Below are 21,861 nucleotides of genomic sequence, written 5' to 3'. Positions count from 1 at the left end.
CTCCTTGATTTTTAAACAGAATTTATCACATTGATATAAAGGCCTGAGCAGTTTTAGTAAAATGTGGTTGATAATAAACATACATTTGTCCTTGGTTTATGATTTCACAGATCAGAATTAACATCAGCGTATAGACTAACACACTTGTGGGAAAAAAGTAGCCCCATAAAAAGGGAGCCTTTCAAAGATTTGTCTGTATGTGATTAAGCTGCAAATAATGTACAACCCTCCAGAAAGGCTAGTTCTTTGGTTTTGGAATTGGGCCGTGTAATCTAAAGAGAGGCTTACTTTTTATAACTTGGCTCAAATTTTTTTTGGCTCAAAAGTTAGCAAAATCAAATATTTTAATTATTATAACCTTTGTGTGCCCCTCTTAATGGTGATGGGTATAGGGTTGGATGTTTATGCATAGAAAGCCAGTTTGCTATAAAGGAGAGTGTAGAGGTCTTGTCCATTTTCATTTCTTCTCTCCTTGTGTTTGCAAAGGAAAGGTATTGAAAATGCAGGAGAGAACCCTTCATGGTCATACTCTGGGGACTGAATATTAAGCAGTTTCTGAAACGATTCAAAGGATTTCACCAAATGTTTTAGCATGGAAGAATGAGCAGCCTCTAATGAGGACTAATTAGCTAACTTGAAGATTTAAATACTTTAAAATGTTCAATTTTCATTTAAACTTTATTAAAGCAGCCTGATATTAATACAACCGGGAATTTTTGGATAAGTAATTTATAGAAGAATGATTTCTTTTATGTAGCCTGTAGCATAGGTGTGAGTTGAAATGTGAGCCTAGGACATCTTTGAGAGAAATACAGAAAAACTTCTCTTGCCCGGAAATACTTGTGGGAATGGATATTTAGGTTAGATAGAGGTAGGAAGAAACACTTTTGGTTTTTCAGTTTTTATTTTAAATTTAATGTGTAACAAGTAGGTTTATTTAACGGACAGCTGAATGCCATCTAAGCACATATATACGTACACAGATATGTGATCTTATAAGAGCCTTAGGGCCATCATTTGGTACCTTAGCTTTCATTATAAATTGCAATGATATAGACAGATATTTATAGTCCTGTGACAGGCGATGTTCTATATCCTTTATACACACTAACTCAATCTTCAGAGCAACCCTAGGAGTTAGGTGCTATTATTATCACCACTTTATAGATAAGGAAACTGAGGCCCAGAGAGGGTTATGTAGAGCTTAAGGTCATTGAGCTAGTAAATTTGCCCTGAAGTCTTGCTCTTATGCTTCCAGCAAGTTCCCAGTTGTCCTGAGCCTGGTTGGGGGGAGGGTGCAGAACAGCTTTGCCCCTCCCTGGCTCACGTGGCCCTTCTAACTTGGGTGGTGATGGCTTTGGCAGTAAATGTGCTGCTGACGTTGTGTGCACAAATTTGTGTGCAGGCTGTATCTGGGAATGTGTGATGATAGTAATTAAAATGTTTTTCCACGGCTCCACTTTTGTGGGTGTAATTTTGCTTTTTCTCCTTTCAGTGGACTGCCCCGCCTAAAAAGGAGAGAGAAAGTAAATTGAGTTAATTATCATTATATATTAATAGGAGAGATGAGAACAAAAGCCCAGTTTTTATAAGCCTGTGAAAACTTTTTGCAGGCTGTCTGGTGAAATGTTCTTGCTGCTTAACTGGTGTAACATAAGATGTAATGATTTCTGTATAGAATTCTCCTAAAAACTTGGAAAACTCTTTAGCTTTTAAAAGATGGTATAGGTTTCTACTTTCTTCCCCAGTTCTCCTTCCTCCCATCCTAACCTTGCAGAAATAACCCAGTATTGTTCAGGGCCACTTTTTCCACTCTCTGTTTTGAACGCATGAGTTTTAGGCGTGTGCTTGTGTATGTGTACACCTGTGCACATAAACAGGAGTACTATGCTGTGTACGTGATGAGGAAATAGACATATCTGTATACATTCACTGGTCAGTTCTTAATTCTGTGACCCACTGGAGTCAACTGTTACTTTCAGGATATTGATTTATTAAATAGTTGCTGTTTTGACCTCCTAGGCATTCACAGTGGGTAGTCAGTCTCTGCTCTTCATAAGGACAAATTGTTACTCAGTTCTTTCAGTTTGCTTGAGATAAGCCTGGTGAAAATGCAAAATTTAACAGAGGTGCTGAGGACTCGGTTAAAACTGACAGGGCTAGTCTTAAAAGGGCAGCCTGAGAGAGGGATCCGAATAGACTGTACGAGAGTCCAATGAGGAGCTGTCTGCCGTCCAAGTTCTTTGTCAGCCAAGTCACCACAGGGCAGCTTCATTATTGTGTTTGAAGTAGATCCCTAAGACATCAGATGTCCTCATTTGTAAGTTCATAAACACATTCCAAAGCTGAAATTAAATGACCTTTACTTAGCCACAGCTTAATACACCTTCGTGCTTAAAAAACAAAGAAAAAGAAAAAAAGACTCGACACATTTTTATGGGAAGTGAAAAAAGCAAAATTTAAAAGAAAGTTGTAAGCGGTTGGAAATAGAGAAAACTTAACATTTAGATGGGATAGATTTTGGTGCAGAGCACTGTGCTAATGCTTTGGGGATACACAGATACATAAAGAAGGAAGTGGAAACAATACATTGCAAGGCAATATATGACAAAAGCTGTAAATGTACATATTCGAAATCTAAGAAAGGAAGAGATATAAAGGCTATGATATTTGAACTAGCTTTTGAAGGTGTGTAAGAGCAAAAGAGTAAATTTTATGATCTCCGTGAGGACAAGTACTGCCTATTTTTGCTCACCACTGTATCCCTATACCCAGCACAGTGCCTGGCATAGAGATGGTGTACAAGAAATTTTAGCTGAATGAATGAGTGAGTGAAGAAGGAGGAAAGAAAGAAAGATTTCAGTGTTGGGGAATAGCAACATTCTGTCAGGTGAGGCAAAATACTTGCAGTGCAGAGAGGTCACAGGGGAGGCTGGAAACATGGTTGGGGACTGGCCTATGGAAAGCTGTTTGGATCTCACTTCTGCTGGTTTATGAATGACAGGGAGACGGAGCAGAGCTCTGCTTAGGACAGATACTCCCATGGCTGGGAGGTGGGGTGTCTGTTATCTGTGGCCAGGCTGGTTTATGGTTGTAGCAATGGGAACAAAAAGGCCCGGTGGGGGAGAGGCTAGAGAGGATGGAGTGACTGTATTTGGGACTGACCAGATGAGGGGGTGGGGGAATTGAAGGTTAAGTTCAAGGTTTCTGACTTGGGTGATTGGGAGAAAGGGACACCTTAAAGTAGGCCACGTCTGTAAATCAGATGGAAGAGCTGCCTTTTTTGTTGCCTTGTTTTATTTTGGGGATGGCGAAGAGAAGTAAAAAAGGGGGGTCTATAATGAAAGTGGTCTATAAAGGGGGTCTATAATGAAAGTGGACGAGGAGTCTTTGTGTTTTGTGATCTTTCAGCAGAAAATAGACAATGTCTGCTCTGGATATTTAGATATTTACTTGTTTAAAATCTGGGGAGGTGGGTGGGACAGCTGATCTCAAGTTCCTTTCTGGCTCACTGATTTGAGTTGGGCTTAAGCGTGGAATTCATTGTTTCTTTAAAAAATTTTTTTACATTTAAAAAGTTGGTTTTGGGCTTCCCTGGTGGCGCAGTGGTTGAGAGTCCGCCTGCCGATGCAGGGGACACGGGTTCGTGCCCCGGTCCGGGAAGATCCCACATGCCGCGGAGCGGCTAGGCCTGTGAGCCATGGCTGCTGGGCCTGCGCGTCCGGAGCCTGTGCCCCACAAAGGGAGAGGCCACAACAGTGAGAGGCCCGCATACCACAAAGAAAAAAAAAAAAAAAGTTGGTTTTGTTAATCACCTAAATATTTCCAGGACCACCAAAGAATCAGATGTTGAATGAGAACCATCAAATATATTGCCGTATTTATTAAAGGATGTAACAGTCCTGGTCCTCGACAACTTGGAAACATCTGATAAAGGATCACGATTACTTGTGATTGATAGAGAATTCCTTTATGGAAAATAGTTTGTGTGAACTAGAGTTTTTGAATAAAATGTTTCATTTATTAATTTATTAGTTTAATATTTTGGTCTTAAAGACGGTCACGTCCTATTGACAAATTAAAGAATTTGCTTGTTTGGACTTCTTCTTTTCTTATAAAATTTAATTTTCTTTTGAGAACCGGAAAAGATGGTTTATTTCAGATTTGCTCTCCTTGATGGATATACTCTTGTAATGCATTTGTCTTGTCTGAGAATGTGGCATTTCACTGGGGCAGCTTCTACAAAGAGTTAGAAAATCACATCTTAAAATATCAAAGCAGTTTTGTAATTTACGGAAACCTTCCTAAAATGAATGTACATTTTTGCCTTGTTAAAGAATTTACTGATTATGATTTGCTTTTTTTTCTGTAATACTCAGACTCTATTATTATGAATACATTGGTTGTATAGTTTCACTGTAATTCAGGGATAGTTTTAGGAGCTCCTAAGGAATAAAGGGATCTCTGCTTATGTAGCAGATGGTGCCTGCTTGCTAAATGTCTTTTGTCTTTTAGTGGTTTTAATTTATTCAGTCAGTTTTTGATGATGACTACCATGAGTACTTTCTAGGTGTTGCATACTGTTGGGTTAGCTTTTGACATTATTATCAATGTACCAGCTGCCAATAGCTGCCTTCTGCCTATGATCTGTCTGATGAGTCTAATATACTATGGGCATAGGAACTAGATATCACATTTTATACAAAATAAGGCTAAAAAGACTCCAAGCGAGTCTGAGAGTGTTTTATAGACATCGCTAAAGGGCATGGGTTTGTGACAGGCTTTAGAAAAAGCAATGTGACTTTGTTTTTTGGCTTACTTGTGATTCTCACTTATATTCCAGATTGAGATTTCTGAGTTGGGGATCCTTGTATAACTGATTTCTTATTCTATACATTTATCGTCCTTTTAAGAGAGTGTGGAATATATGCAGCATTTACATTAGTCCTGGTAGTCAAATTATTGATTGTCTGCAGCTGAATTAATCTGAAATGCTAAAAGCATTTTATTTTTTTCTAAGTGTGTGATAAAGAAAAGGGTTAAAAGGTCTTTTCTAGGGAGCTGTGAATAGTGGGCTTGAAAATAGCGTCTTTCATGTTCTGCCAGATGCTTTAACTAGTGTCAAATGTGTTTTATTTTATATGGCCTATAGCAGATTGCCTACAGCTCTAGAAAACCCAAAAGTAAAGGTTTAGAATGATTTTAACTTGGCAAAACTCTCAGATAGAATTGAAGGGGCTGCTAAGCAAAAAAGGAGTTGGGATGGTGCTTAGTTGGGGTGAGTCTTTTTAGACTGGGGGTTACTTCTGGAGGAGGTCACATTGGGAGCAAGCCAGTAATAAAGATGCAGGCCGGGTCGGGGGGAGACTGTGGAGATGGGTGCTCCCAACCTTTCCCTGCTCTAGAGAGGTGGATGACCTCGCCATTCTCCATCCCCCTCACTGCCCTTTCCTTTTTAGGTTATTTTTGTCAATTTTGTCTACTTAGTTCAATTTTGTACCCAAAGCTAGTAAAATGTGATGTCGGATATCTTTCCCCAGATTTGACCTGGTGTATAGTTTAGGATTAAATGGAAGAAGGCGGTATTTTTGCAGATGAACCAACCACGTCAATCTTTCATTCATTTACTCAGTCATCTCTGTGCCAGGTCCTAGGGAGACATTAATGAGCAAATTTTAACCCAACCCTGTTCTCATCGAGTTTATAGTCCAGTGAGGCTTTGGGAGGCCATTAATCAAATATTGAGACATAGGACTGTTTTGTAAGTTCTCTGAAGGAAAGACCTGTGGTTTTGGAAGCACATAACAACGAAAAGTGGCCTGCAGGGTGAAGGGGTGCGTGTGCGTGGGCGCGTGCGTGTGTGTATGTGTGTGAAGTGGGGTGACAACGGAGGTGGAGGTAGAGGTGGGGGAGGGATCAGAGAAGAATTCACTGAGGAAGTGTGACTGGAGCTGAGACCTAGAGGATAAGTGGGTGTTAATTAGGCCAGGGAGAGTAAAGTGCCAAGGGCCCGAGGCAAGAATTAAAAGAAACAGCTTGGTTGGAGCTTGCTAGTACTAAAATGGGGGAAATGGTGCAAAATGAGGCCCCAAAGAGAGATAGGTAGGGGCTGCATCACCCTGGGCCTCACAGACAAGTTTGAGGGTTTTGGTTTTATTTCCAAGAGCTTAGAGAGGTAATGTGATCATTGCTGGGTTTTAGAGTAATTATTTTCCTTTTCAGGACCTCACTTGCTTTATGACATGTGAGGAAGGTTAGTCTTTTGTGTAAAGGGGATCAGTCCCCATTCTGTTTTTTACCAAAGTCACATGCATACTGTCTGCATGGCCCTCTTGCCTTCAATACCTGCCATTAAACAAAGGGGTTAATTTCCACTGCTTGAGAGTGTTTCTGTGGGAGTGAATTTTAATCTTGCCAGTGCATTCCTGAAAAAGTCTTCTTTTGTTTACCTTAGTTTGAGAGTCAGTGGGGTTTTTAATTAATTGACCTGCTCCAAAGAGGGAAGTTACAGCATTACAGACCCTGGTGCTGAAGGTTCCTTGATATCATTTAGTCTGTCTTTTGGCTTTAAGGCAAAGCAGCAACCCATTTTACAGAAGCAGCAGCTGAAGGCTTAGGTGGCCCTGCTACTTGCCCCAGGTTAATAAGGTGGTGAGTGGAGAAGGGTTCCTCATATTCCCAGTTGTGTATCTGGACTTTCCTAAAAACCTAGATAATGTACCAAAGGACAGGCGTGAGAGTTGATATTGGGATCCTCTCCTTCCTTTGTGATCTCAACAAATTTACTTACCTACGTAAGGTAAGGTATTTACTTACCTTACGTAGGTAAGTAAATAGTACTGATGTGAAGGTTCCTACCTTATTAAGCCGCTCTCTGGACTGTGGCTTTGTTTTCTGGCTATGTAGAAAGCATAGTGAATATAAGGAAGAAAGCTGTGAGGATCTTTCTGTTCTCTGAGGAGACACTGAGGAAAATGCCTTCTGTACCTAGACCCAACACACTGAGAGGGCAGAGTGCATCAGACAGGGCGAGCAGCCCTTGAGAAACATTTGAACTGTTGAATGGTTTGTTTAGTATGGATAACTAGAGTCATAGACAATCTAGACCATTTTATTTATATATATATATATATATATACACACACACACTACAATATATATACAATATTATATATAATAATATACTATAGTATATTATTATATATAATATATATAATATGTGTAATATACACACTATAATATATAATATATATAATAGTCATATATAATGGCTAGGAATGTGATATGATAGGGTAATATAATATAATATAATAGCTGGAAAGAACTTTGGAAGCCATCTAATTCAGCATTTTTATTGATAGATGAGGATGTGGAGTCCCAGAGAGGCTAAGGCATCAGCCCAGGGACTTTGAGGGATCAAGTTGAGACACGAACCCCTTGCTTCCCAATGGTCTTTAGTTTTCCATCAGTCTCTAGGTGACTGATGTGGAGCGGGAAGCTTCTTAGATGTCTAGCCTCTCTTCCCTAGGAGGTAGGCATCAATGTGACTGTGGTTTGTTATACTTGAGCAAAAACTCAGACTTGTACTTTGATCTTAGATTAATGTTTGCTGAGCATTTGAGACCTTTTTGAAATGTGATCATTGTGAGTTTCAGCCATGTACAGGATCTTTATCATCAGACTGGAGGGGTGCTGATAATATTTTAGTGATAGGGAAAATATTAGGTGAAGTGTATAGCCCAGAGATCAGTGCTGATTAATTTCAACAAAATTTTGCACATATGTACATACACACACACATACACACACATCTCACTGTGCTTTGGAGGATACTGCTATCTTAGCATTTATCAATGGTAATTATGTTTACTTGTCTATCTTTGGGTGGTGAGCTCCTTATGGGTAGGGACTGGTAGTCAGCAGGTTTTCAGTAATATTTGAGTGAGTGAGTGAATGAATGAATAGACGAAACATGTCAGCAGTGCTGGTAAAAAGTTTGAAGAGTTGGCGTGCGTTATAATGATCTTACAGAATTTTTTCATATTTTTTTTGTATTGTCAGCACTCTTTGATTATTATGTTAACTTGTAGTGCCTTGCTCAGAGTAGGTGGTCATAAATTTTGTTCAGTGAGTATTGCTTGGAATATAGTTTATCTTTTTGCTGAGGAGTTGACAGTTTTCAGAGGAAACTTCTGATATGTAGAATAAGGTACAACTGTGCTTTAAATAATGATTCCTCTAGGAATGGACCCACTTAAATTAGAGTTTGTTAGAAAAACCAAACACAAAAGAATGATACATCATAAACTTCATAAATCTCGTGAGAAGAGCTAGACATGTAGGGTATAACAGAAAGGCTTCTAGGCCCAAGTTCTATTTCCCTTAAATTCTGTGGGTAGTGGGTGACCCTGGTAAACATTTGCTCTGGTCCCATTTCTTCATTCTCCCCAGAAGATAACCCTATCTTTCCTTCCCTCCCCACTTGCAGGACTCCAATTCTTTTCATTTCTTTCCTATCAAAACAGGGAAGAATTTGATTTTAGCTATTTACACTTACTGAATAAAAAAGACAGATTGACTGTTTTTCACTTAATTCATGAGTTTCATTCTAGGTATTGACCCATAATTTACCAACCTTACAAGGGGAAATTTATATATACATAAGGGATACTTATTCATTTGTTCATTCGTGCATTCATTTAGAGGGGAAGCTCAGGGTACTCTGCAATAATAAAATAATATATCCATGGTTTTCCTTGTCCAAATGAGACGAGTTTCCCCCCGACCCTAGAAAAAGCGGGGGCCCTTGCTTGACTGTGGCTCTGGAGGCCTCTTCCTGGGAATTGCCACAATGGAGAAGACACTATCATGTATCATTAACCTCAGGTTTAGGAGCCCACTCAGCCCTCGGGTTTCTTTATTGTGTCTCTACACGGCTTATCTCTGCCATTTCTCCTCTCCATTTTCACTGTCCCCAGGCTGATGACTTTCCAGTTCTCCTCTTCTGCCCTGAGCCCAATTCTTTTATTCTCCTACCTTGGTTCCAAGTTGCTCAAGTACATATTTTATACCTTTTAGCATATTTGAGTTATTTCAATTGTTATCAGTTGATTTTTGTATTTTAACATTTCCCTCTAGCTAATGGTCTGGCCTGTAAATGTGTTTCCATTTTCCCCACCTCTGGTGAGGAAGTTTCTTACAAAGAGGCATGTTGTTGGAAGGTGTCTTCTCTGTTCATGGCATTTTATTATATCTAAGTCAGTGATAACCTAACATGGTGTGAGCAGCTGTGACCATTTTTTCTTCAATGCTCTTGACATTTTCAGAAATGTATTTAGCTTGTTAGAAAATTATATGTATATAAAACTATATTATAAATACATATATATTTTTAGAACTGTAAGCACTGTAAGGAAAGGATATATAAAATGACCTTAAGATAGAGTTTGTTGGCTTTATATTTGTCTGTGACAATTTTGACTTTTGAAGACATGTTCTAAATTGCTCTTGGCTGTGCAAAATTTTTGACTGAATTTCTTAGTGTGACTTGAAAGCCATCCCTCCTTTTGTAGGATATAAACGCTGGCTCATTGAGCTTCAAGGTATTGTGAGGTTAGAAACCTTCTAGGTTAAGATTGCTTGTTTTTCTTCTACCCTTAGCCTGGGGCTGTGGTCAAGATAGAGGTATACATCTTTCATTGTAGCTATCTGATGCTCTGAGCTAACTGTCTCTTTGAGGGACTGTGAAGGGTAGTGGGGACTAGGTCCTCTTCTATTTTTCCACCCTCTCCTGTCCTAGGTCCCAAACTGGCTTTCTGGAACTATGACCCCCTTGAACAGGAAGGGACAAGAATTACCAGAGCCTAATCTCACTGTTGGGAAAAAATGTGGGCCCCTGAAAGGAAAGGACATTGTCCTTAAACATTTCATCTATACCTCACTCATGGTGCTTCATTATTTCTCTAGTTATTTTAAATAAGTTATTTATTTATATTTCTCTAGTTGTTTGTTATTTTTTGTTTCTTTCTTTTTTTTAAAATCTTGATCAGTGTTGTCTATCAGCACATAACATTTTCTGCAGTGATGGAAATGTTATATATCTGTATTGTACATCTTGGTAGCCATTAGCCGCATGTGGCTTTTGAACTCTTGAAATGGGCTAATATGATGGGAGAACTAAATTTTTAATTTATTTAACTTCAATTAATTTAAATTTACATAGCCACGTGTGGCTAGTGGCTGCCATATTGGAGAGTGCAGATCAACTTAAGGACGAGGTTTGTATTTGATTTACTTTTTCCTGTGCTGTTGGAGTATACCAATTTATTTTCATGTTGTTTGGTGAAATAGGTGTGTTCATTAACCATGTTGCTTCCAAAAGTACGTGTGGCTAAGCTGGCTCTATTGTTAGGAATAGCTTTGAGTCTGGAATTGAAGTCGGCTTATAATGGTTAGTATGAAACTGGAATTAGATGACCTGCATTCTATATGCTTTCCTAAAATTTGTTCACAGTGAGTTAAGAAAGCTGAAATAATCTTAACTAAAAATTCCAGATTTACCTTAAAGTCCTATGTCTCAATATTCATGTTCAGGGCTTCCCTGGTGGCGCAGTGGTTGAGAGTCCACCTGCCGATGCAGGGGACACGGGTTCGGGCCCTGGTCTGGGAAGATCCCACATGCCACGGAGCAGCTGGGCCCGTGAGCCATGGCCACTGAGCCTGCGCGTCCAGAGCCTGTGCTCCGCAACGGGAGAGGCCACAACAGTGAGAGGCCCGTGTACCGCAAAAAAAAAAAAAAAAAAAAAAAATTCATGTTCAAGTAGCAAAATAAGATATATTAGTTGAGTTTTGCTTACAATAACCCAAAGATAAGGAAATCTCTGTGATAGAAACAAGGCTGCCTTAATCAGTGCTGGTACATACTTATTTGTACAGTCTTTTCATTTTGGTTCTTTTGAGTGGATTCTTGTCGACAGGGCTTGAACTGGTCGGTAATTGTTGTAGGCATAGTTCATTTTGGATTCATGGGTATTTTTTTATACTTAGAGCACAGCATCACACTGGGGACTAGAAATAGAAGAACTTTTAATTTCAAATTCTTGCAGGTTTCCTTTTTTGGCAAGTCTACTCTTACTCTCATGAAACCTGTGTGCAGGAACGGCTAATTTTCATGTTACCTTGAATATAAGGGCCAAAATATTGTCTACTTGTTTAAGATGGATAAAATATACAAGTATAGTATTCTTTTTTTTTTTTTTGCGGTATGCGGGCCTCTCACTGTTGTGGCCTCTCCCGTTGCGGAGCACAGGCTCCGGATGCGCAGGCTCAGAGGCCATGGCTCACGGGCCCAGCTGCTCCGCGGCATGTGGGATCCTCCCGGACCGGGGCACGAACCCTGTCCCCTGCATTGGCAGGCGTACTCTCAACCACTGTGTCACCAGGGAAGCCCAAGTATAGTATTCTTAAGTAAGGCAAGAGGCTTTTGGCAGATTTGTAATGACATATCTATGGTAGTGTAATTTGGGTAGCAGAAAAAATTAAATCCTAATTTTTATTTAAAAAATTAAATGTCTTTTGGGGATGCTTTTTTTGGAAACGTGTTGATATTTAGTAAATTTATAGTCTAGGCTAAATTGAATTTGGGCATTAATGAGCAAAATAGTCATAATGAAGACTTATTTGTTGAAGTTTATTATGAGCAGGACATTCTCAAGATGTCCAGTCCCTGAGTGGGAAGCTTACACTGTAGTTGGCCAGGTAGGATCTTCACTTAAAAGGATAATTCATAGTATGTGATGGTATGTGTCGTGGGCCAAAACAGTGGCTCATATGGTAAGTTTTGGGAACTTTGAGAGAAGGGTGGTTAGTTTTCTCTTAGGGTGAGTGCAGGAGGTAGGACTTGAACTGGATTTTGAGGAAACTAGAGGGTAGTAGAAAGAGAAAAGGAGAGCATTCCAGGCAAGGAGACCAATCTGAGCAGCGGCTTGGATTAAGAATATGCATGGAGTATTCGAGAATGAGGAATGGACATATTTGTTGGAATGAAGATTCCATATGGGAACTATTAGGAGAGATCAGCCTGGAAGCTAGGGCTGTGATGGTTAGGGCTTTGATTTCTGAGCCAAGGAATTATTCTGAAGGGAGTAAAGAGCCATTAAACATTTTTGAACAGTGAGAGGATATGTGAGAAGTGAGATTTTATAAAGATTAATTTCTAGTGTGGAATATAGGTTGACTGGGCAGGAGAGAGAGAATTAAAACACTAAAGATGTGAGATGAAGAAAGATCTGGACTTTTGTTGCTAAAGTAGGAATAGAAAAGGAAGGGATGACTTAGAGTAGTAGCTTATTTGATATATAATAACTAAATTAATATTTATTTGAACTAAATTAATAGGAAGCTTCATGTCTGAGCAACTGGGAGAAACAAAATGTTTTCAGCCTGGAGGGCTGATTTGAAGGAAAGATGGGTTGAGTTCCAGGTGATGGAAGGACCCATAGATGGGAAGTCCAGCAGGTAGCTGAAGATGGGAAAAACTGATGTTGGGTCTTGGGTTAGGAGCCATCTGTTTTCCATAGTGTTATCGTTTAATTCATGACAGCAAATGATCTGCAGACTGATGCGTGTATCCTGGAGATGTAAAGGGGTGGAGAGAAGGAGACGAGCCAGGGTGTTATATAATACAGAAAGTCCAAGGAGAATGAAACTGAAAATAAGACCACTGGATTTAAGATACTTGAAAATTGAGAGCAAAGTTTGAGTGGAATAGTTGGAATTAGAACTTAGTGTACATGTGCTTTATGACTAAGTAGGTGATAAATAAAACCAGGAAGTGTAGGCCACATATATGTTTTGTTCATATTGGTTCTTTCAGTGCTTGCTTTTTAATTCTTTTACTTAATGTCCTGGCAGGGAGATAAAAGGAGGTGGAACTCAAAACTGTCCAAATAGTTCCCTGTTATGAGACTGGTTATAGTAACTGGAGGGCATTGGCAGGGTGAAATCACTAGTTATTTGGATTATTATGATTCAGTCGTATACTAACCTTTATTCCCAAAGATAATTGAAACCTGATTGTAACTTTAATGAAAATAAAAATGAGCATTGATGTTACTGAAAATATCTTTACTAAATACTACTTAAAAAAAAAAATCTCAGTTTCTATGCAGATTTTGGACCTCTGAACTTGGCAATGGTGTACAGATACTGCTGTAAACTAAACAAGAAACTAAAAGTGAGTATTGTGGTGATGTTTATATTTTGGTATTAAAAATTTGAACTGTGAAATCTAACCAGTGGGGTTGCTGTGCATATACCATTTAGTTAGGTAATCTTGATCTTTGGAAATTTAAGTGAGTAGTTCACCTAGAAGTTGAAATTGATCTACCTGATTACCCCACAAAGGACATGTTAACCTCTTTCATTTTTCAGGATCAATGGAAACATGAGCTGAATGAAGTCATTGAAATAGTGATCTAAGAAAGAAAACTCAAATCCTTTCAGGTTGTTGTTAATGAGTTTATCAAATTCCCTCCTAGGATGATTTTTCTGAAACCTTCAGGTCCACTTCTGGACACTGTTACCAGGCGATGAAGGGGGCTGGCTCATCATTGCACGGCAGGAGCTCTGGAGCATAAGCTTTTTCTATCTGATCAAGATTGAAATTTTTGTGTATTTCTTGAATGTCACCTCTGTAGAGTTAACAGCCAAGTGAGATTGATCAACTAGCAGCAATAGAGCATGGATTTTACCTGTTATGACAAATTTTGGGTCATACATTCACTATTCATCTCTATTTTTTAAATTTTACATGTGGCTTTTTTTCCCTCTTAAATTCTAAGCATATATGAGGAAGAGTGACATCTATATTCCTAGTTTTGGTAAACTTACTTCATCACACAGAAAGAAATATTTATCTTTTTCTCTCAATTTTCTAAATGGGGATCTTAAATGTTTCAGTTTGCAAGGTGAAATCTACACAGCATGCTCTTGAGGATAACCACTAAATTATAATGCTTGGATAGTTTAATCTTTCTGCTGGGTAAAATGTTTCTGGCATGACATAGTGCAGTGCCTTGTATATATTACCTGCTTAATGATAATCTTTTGATTTGATTGATTTTTATTGTACTTAGGTATAAAAGACAGTCTATCATGGAGAATTTCCTGTAAAATATGAATTCACAGATTTTTGCCATTGATCTCAACATGCTAAATGGACATGGAATGATACCAAAGAGAGATTTTTAAAGTCAAAAATCACATAAGATCTGTTGTAATCAACTTTTTAGGGGATTAACTTCTAAAGTAGTGTCTGACTCAGAAATACATAGTATGTAAAACCTACTTACATTTTTAAAAAATTTTATTTTTTATTCCTACTAAATTTTTAAATTTCATTTTCTATTTTTTTTAACATCTTTATTGGAATAGAATTGCTTTACAATTGTGTGTTAGTTTCTGCTTCATAACAAAGTGAATCAGCTATACATATACATATATCCCCATATCTCCTCCCTCTTGCGTCTCCCTCCCACCCTCCCTATCCCACCCCTCTAGGTGGTCACAAAGCACCGAGCTGATATCCTTGTACTATGCGGCTGCTTCCCACTAGCTATCTGTTTTACATTTGGTAGTGTGTATATGTCCATGCCACTCTCTCACTTCGTCCCAGCTTCCCCTTCCCCTTCCCTGTGTCCTCAAGTCCATTTTCTACGTCTGCGTCTTTCTTCCTATCCTGCCCCTAGGTTCTTCAGAACCATTTTTTAGATTCCATATGTATGTGTTAGCATATGGTATTTGTTTTTCTCTTTCTGACTTACTTCACTCTGTATGACAGACTCTAGGTCCATCCACCTCACTACAAATAACTCAATTTCTAAACCTACTTACATTTTTCAGAAAAGAAGCTACTGCCTATCATTTAAAAGATAAAGTTAAAATTTTTGTAATCACCAAGGAAGCAAATAATATCCCCAAAAGATTTAATAAAAAATATTAAATGGACTTTTTATGGATGAATGAACAAGGAAAGGATAATTCATAAATAATTAAAAGCCATTTCTTCCTTTTGAGGACCTAGGAATTTCTTCACTTTCTTGATTAGTCCTGTTAGTATGTAGTTGGTATGAACTGGGTATTATAATCAACAGTGTGGAACCTGTCTGCTATCTGGAATGACTGAAGAGAAAGGAATCATTATCAGGAAAACAAATTTTCTGGTCTGACTCAGTGCTCTATATAACAAGTACATAAGAGTAGATGGATTGAATTAAGACTATTTTACTATCATGGTCTATACTAAACAGTATGGGTAAGCATATACAAGGACTTGTTTTGATATTTTTCATTTACAAAGCTTTCTTTCAACATTATACAAATTTAATAAAGTTCAGACAGTCCCCTCTGTTCATTTCAGTGATCAGGTAATCTGATGGATGCCTGGAATGAATGACCTTTTTAGCTTTAGTACAATTAGTGGGACCCTTGTTACTTGCTGAGGGAATGAATTTTAAATGTTAGTAAGCCATGGGTTATCTCAATAAAACATACCAAGTAGAATCTCTTTATCAGGAGAAAAAGACTTACATTACCAATTCAAAGCTGCCGTCGCTTCAGCCTTGTAGAATCTGTTTCTTCAGCTCTAAAATAGGGTTTATAGAGCTCTCACAGAAAGGTGGTTAGGATTATATATGTACAGAGGTTAGAAAATATGTGTAAGAGAGCTTTGTAAATTTTGAAGTCCTATACAAAAGAAAGTTACTAAGGTAACATTCGTGAATTCTGATAGATACAATAAAGACAGTTCTTCAACAAAGTTTACGAACACCTCAGCCTCATAGCTATCATTTCCATATGCGAAAGCTATGCGATATCATTTTACGAATCCAAATAACCATTTAGTCCAGGCTCCTGATTTCATAGGTGCAGAAAGGGAAGCCCAGGAGAGGCATGTGACTTGCCCAAGGCTGCAGGGTAAGGTCGGGGCCGGTTCTCAGGCCCTTGACTGCATCATTCATACACTTCTCTCCACCTTCACTGGTAACTACAGCCTCTGGTTTATCATCTTCCTGCACTCACCCACAGCACTGCCCTGACTGACTTCCCCTTGTTGTCCCGTGGTGGCCTCATAGGTCCTCTGCTTCTTTTTTACTCCAGTGACCGTTCCTGCCACTCCGGCTGCTTTGCCTCCTGGAACCCAGACTCTAGCCTTTCGGATTTTGAATGTACCCTCCTTGTTACACGCCTCCCACATCGTCTCTCTCACCCTTGTGTAATCTCCAGGCCTTCAGTTTCCCTATTCTTTTAGGCCCTCAGCTCCCTTCCGATGTCTCTCGTCTGCAGCCCACGGTCACTCATTTTGGTAAGACCTTTGGCACCATACTTCCATGCCTTTTGTCTTGCTCACTTTGACAACTCCCACCCTTGGCATCTTCCCAGTGGGTGATTTCATGCACTAACTTACTGAGTTACTGAAGATTGCAGTACCCCTGCTGCTCCTAGCCTTGAACTTTACCCCGAACCACAACGCTGCTCCACACAATTGCGTGTGACATCCAGTATGGCTGGAGTGCCCTTGCCCTCTGGTTTGATAACTCCTCATTCTTTAAGACCTTGTGCAAGCACCACCACATCTAGTAAGCATCTCCTTGTGCTGCTGGACAAAGTGGGAGGTGCCTCCTTTGTTTTCCTGTAATTCTTTGTGCAGATCTCTGTTACTGATGAGTTGTAATTTTAATTTTAATTGAAATAATAATTTCAGTTATAATTTGCAATTTTCAATTGCATCTATCTTTCTCACTAGACTTTGAGCTCCTAGAGGATGGAGGCATGCCTTATCAAAAGATGGAGACTTTTGTCTCCAAGTGTCCAGCACAGGGTCACTAAACACACAGAAACTGCTTTGGCCTTATCACGATCCCCATGACTTACAGATCCTCTTCCATCCTTTTGCCTCTAGAGGTTTCAATATCCTGCCCTCAGCATGATTACATCCTTACTTCGCACTGATTTCTTATCATTTGCTCTCCCACCTTTGTCTTCCTAACTGTGCTGAAACTGCTCTAGTGACATCTTAAATACCCAATCTGATGCCACTGACTTGGTCCTCAAACTCCTTTGCTTCTCTGAATAATTGGCATTATTTTAACAAATAACTTTTGTTAAAATAACTTAAATAACTTCTGTTCTTTTAACAAAGAACTTCTTAGAATTCTTTTTCTGTGTGGTTTCCTAACTCTTTGAGGCGCATTTTATTTTCTACTTTGGAAATTTTTATTTCTTCCAGTAAACCTCTTATTATTTTTTCCCCTTTATTTGATACCTTAGGTAGATAGGTAATATTTTACAGTACATTCTATTCCAAACCCAAATTTCTTATTTTTTATATGTTAAAAGGTTTTTTTTTAAAGTTGATGATTTGAGGTGATGATTTACTGATTTTTTGTGTGTGTGTATTTGTATTCATTCTTTTCCCAATGGCCTTCATTTTAATTATATGAATTAAAATTATCCATTACACATTTACTTAGATTAAAAAACGAAAATCAGAAACCACTACCACCAGCAAAAACCCTGTTTCTCATTTTAAACTATACTTTAAAAAATGCAAGTATTAAGAGTTATACAGTAATAGGTAGTAGTTTGCTATTTCTGGTCAAGAGTTACCATAATAAGGGAATCAGTCAAAGGAAGAAGATTTAATGAAGTGAGGACAGTTTGCAAAACTGTGTATGTTATTTAATTTAAAATGTCATCAATGATTGATAGGCTAGACCCATTATTGTAATCTTATACTTCAAAGAATCCATAAACTTCTGAAATTATATATAAAATTTTGTATGTATTTACATTTTTATTCTGAGAGGATTCATAACTTTTTAATAGGTTCTCAAAGGGATTTTTGGCACAGACAATGCTAAGAACACTGGGCTGGACTATATGAGCTTCTAAAAGAGAAGACTGTAGTAATTAAAGACAAGGTAGTGGTATTTTGAAAAGCAGAGTACCTTTTTCAAAGTTAATCAGTTAAGAAAATCTTTCAATTACTGATTCAATAATTTGACAGTTTTAGAAACATAATATGATTGAACTGGCTTTTTCTAAAATAATCAACACAGTTTTAACTGTTGATTTCACTTTTCCTCTGAGAAAAATAAAACCCCAGCCTGCGGGAAAAAAGAGTGTCTCTGAAAAAAGGGGACGTTTTCTAGGGCAGTGATTTTTTTTTTTTTTTAACACCTGCTCTTATGAATCAACAGGACAATCACAGTAATCTTGGGGACAATTTAGAAAGATTTAAAAGAATATTGCCAGAAAGGTAATTTTAAATGTACAAAACATCCCACACGGCCCTTTCAGGGTAAAAGCAGAAAAGGGAGGGCGGCATGGTGAAATGGATGATTATATGAAAGCACTGAAAGTACCTGGCAGATGGTGGGGCTCAGGGAATGTCCTTGTTGCTGAATGAATCAGTGCAGTAATCCTATCTGGTAACCAGGTGCCTGCCACGGTATCAGGTGGTTGTACACAAGCACTCTTTTGATACAGTGATCAGACCACCCTCTTATTATAACTACAAAGACATGTTGAAGATTTCTTCATGAGGTTATCTTCTGTTGCAGGTTCATGGGCTTTTGGGGGAAGAAGAGCAAGCTACATTCTGGAGAGTGTTCATGTAGTTTAAAGAGGTTTCAGGGGTGCTAAAAGTGTTAATTCCCACAGGAGTGAGCTTACCTAGAGTTTGCAAGGCCTGGAGCCCTTATGCCCATTCAGAGGCCTCAGGCAAGAAAACCCCCTTTTATAGAGAATCCCCAAATACCTTCAACTATATTATCAGCCTGATCGATTAACCTTTATGAGCAACTTTTCTTGATGTTTTGACTCCTACTTTGATCAAAGGTGCCATTTCATTAAATGAAACATACTGGGTTTGAAACAAAATGGACCATAAAGAGACACCGTTTTCTTTTTAAATAAACTCTTCGATCTGTTTTATTTTAGCTTTAAATGAAAACATAAACCGTATTTTGTTTTGTACAGCCAAAGAAAATTTTCAAGAATATCCCTTTCCTGGGGAAGTTGGAGGTAAAACATGTAGAGGTCATGGCTGCTCACAGGACGACCTGTTCATTTTATCGCTTTTGCAATGGAATGACCACTGATTGCTCTGGAGACGCTGATTGCTGCGGCCGTTACTGGGCTAGCCTAGTCACTGTAAGAGAATGATGCCTTGGTCACCACGGTCCCTGTGCTGTAATCTACTTAATCTGACCACCATCATTGGCCGAGCTTGCTTGTTTAGGGAAGTGCATGGGCTCAGTTTGTTTTTTATTAAAGGGCATATAATCCAGGCTGCACTAATGTCTTCCTTAGCTTAATCAGGCCGAATGACACAGCTCAAACATCCCATTCTAACCACTCGACTTGAAGATTTTACTTTTAAGCATGGCAAACAACTTTACCGAAAGGCTGCCCCCAAAATCTGTTTTTGTTTAAATTGGCCATTAACTCTTTTGTTTTCTGGCTTTGAGCTTAATTGCATCACCGTTTAATTTTGAATGGTTAAGTAGTTTGTGGTCTCCTGACCTAAACTGAACAAGTGCATGATTTGTGTCTGTCACCATAACTCAAGGATAGCCTAGGGTATTTGTGATTTGTGTAGCATGTCATCCTTTTCTCTCTCTGTCTGAGTTGCCGTGGCTTGTTTTTCACCAGGAATGATCCCATTAGAATGCAACTTTTCACATAGCTTTCCTTTCTGAGATAGAAAATGTCTGTCTGGGGTCAATATCCTCATCTTAGTTTGTATTTTTCTAAAATGGCAGTCATTGTACTTGGGTTTACAAGTACCATCAAACATTTATATGCTGTATGACACACTTGTCATGATTTACGTAAGAGTGGTAGAACTTTAATTCTCACTCAGGTAAGCAGTACAGGTCTGGAAATTTCCATAGGTTTGCTTATGTTAATTGATAGATATTCATTACTAAATCCCATCTTTTAGTTACTATTTTTTTACCTTGTTAAATGAAACAATTATTGTACCTGTAATTAAGATCATTCCATTGCACCTTGCTGTGCTGTGAATGCCTCCCTAGGTAGTTATTCTCTTCCATTTGTAATAAGCCTTGGCTAATATTTTCCCCTGGTTTAGCATCAAATATTCATTAGACTTTGAGCACTTAGATGGCTAGAGACTGGGGTTCTGCTTCCCTTGTTACCATGTTGCTCAGCACTGTGCTTGACACACAACAGGTGCTCAATTCATGCTGATTGGATCGTTAGAACTTTCTTCAGCTGCAGTATCCCAGCACTCAGATTCAGCAAACTGATTGCCTATGGGCTGCTTTCAGTCCACAGACATGGTTTTTTTTGGCATGAATGCTGTTTAAAAATTTTGAATTTATGGTCAACATCTGTAATTTATGAAAATTTTCATTAAATTTTAGATTTCTGGCTTCTTTTATATATTGTGGTATCTTATTTGGGCCCAGATTCCTGCATGAGACCTAGGTCTGCATTGGGTAGGGCATGCTTTTCTAGTTTCCCAGCTGACCCACTTTAAATTCTTGGCCCCTGAGAGCATCTGAATTTGGAACCTCTGGAATAACACCATTATTTATTTATTTATTTATTTATTTATTTATTTATTTTTGGCTGAGTTGGGTCTTCGTTGCTGTGCGTGGGCTTCCTCTAGTTGCGGCGAGCGGGGGTTACTCTTCGTTGCGGTGCGCCGGCTTCTTATTGTCGTGGCTTCTCTTGTTGTGGAGCATGGGCTCTAGGCACGTGGGCTTCAGTAGTTGTGGCTCGCAGGCTCTAGAACGCAGGCTCAGTAGTTGTGGCGCATGGGCTTAGTTGCTCTGCGGCATGTGGGATCTTCCTGGGCCAGGGCTCAAACCCGTGTCTCCTGCATTGGCAGGCGGATTCTCAATCACTGCACCAGCAGGGAAGCCCTGGAATAACACCATTTAAAGCAGCTTAGTTACTGAAACATTAAAGGAACTTTTTCCTTAGGTGTTATCAGCTGGAATGCAAGAATTTACAAATTGTAATAAAGTTTTCTGAGGAATCTGGGGAAATATGTTTTCTATAACATACCTTTAAAAGTCGCATGGCATGATTTGGAGTTCCTAAAAGAATTTAAGTGTCTTTTGGGGCTACTTGACCAGATGGACGGTATTTTAGGATCCATATAGAGCATTTCCAGGAATGGGGCCTTTTCCCACATTTTCATGCACTCTTTTCCAAAATTTAGCAATATCTTAGCACAGTGGATTTCAGTGTGTGGTCCCTGGACCAGCAGCATCAGTATTAATTACCAAGGAATTGTTAGAAATGCATATTCTCTGGCCCTTCCCTGCTGAATCAGAAACTCTAGGGGTGGGGCCCAGCAGTCTGTGGTTTAATGAGCTCTCTAGGTGACTCTGAATCAGTCTGTTAAGAGGATGAAATACAATATGGTAATATAATTTAGATAGAAATTTAGTTTGTTTTTTATTTCTGAAAAGTTTTTAAATTATTGACCAGTTCAACCTGAGAATTATTTAAATTTTGAACCGTGAAACTTGTTATGGCCTTATAATTGAGAATTAAGGTTCACACAAGTTATCAAGCTCAGTGAGAGAGTTCTGGATTCCTCCCGTCTACCACAGTTGTGGAGAGCACTCAACTCTCTCATCTGGCCTGGGAGCCATTGGCCAAGTGTGTTAAGCCAGGCCCTCCATGGCTCCAAGCTTATGTTCTCTTGGTAAAAGAGAGACACAGCATGCTCATTATACTTCAGCCTTGCCCAGGACCTTTGGTTTGGGAGTCACTCTGTGTCTGGTCAAACTGGACCCCTTTGGCACTGTCCTACTG

The 21,861-nt window shown here is 38.9% G+C and overlaps 1 protein-coding gene across 3 annotated transcripts in view; it reads left to right on the top strand.

Moving 5' to 3' along the window:
- Nucleotides 1-21,861, top strand: part of CDC14A (cell division cycle 14A) — a 184,429-nt gene that overhangs the window by 5,295 nt on the left and 157,273 nt on the right. For 2 of the 3 annotated variants that reach the window (XM_073810345.1, XM_073810342.1), the window contains exons 3-4: nucleotides 13,159-13,234; nucleotides 19,042-19,215. In XM_073810345.1, the coding sequence (XP_073666446.1) occupies nucleotides 13,159-13,234; nucleotides 19,042-19,215 (250 nt within the window). The remainder of the gene's footprint in view (nucleotides 1-13,158; nucleotides 13,235-19,041; nucleotides 19,216-21,861) is intronic. The other variant, XM_019920029.3, reaches the window with a different exon arrangement.

Source organism: Tursiops truncatus, chromosome 1 (assembly GCF_011762595.2).
Source record: "Tursiops truncatus isolate mTurTru1 chromosome 1, mTurTru1.mat.Y, whole genome shotgun sequence".
NCBI classification, from domain to species: domain Eukaryota; kingdom Metazoa; phylum Chordata; class Mammalia; order Artiodactyla; family Delphinidae; genus Tursiops; species Tursiops truncatus.
The sequence above is the reverse complement of the archived record's forward strand: the minus strand, read 5'-3'. Positions and strand labels throughout refer to the sequence as shown.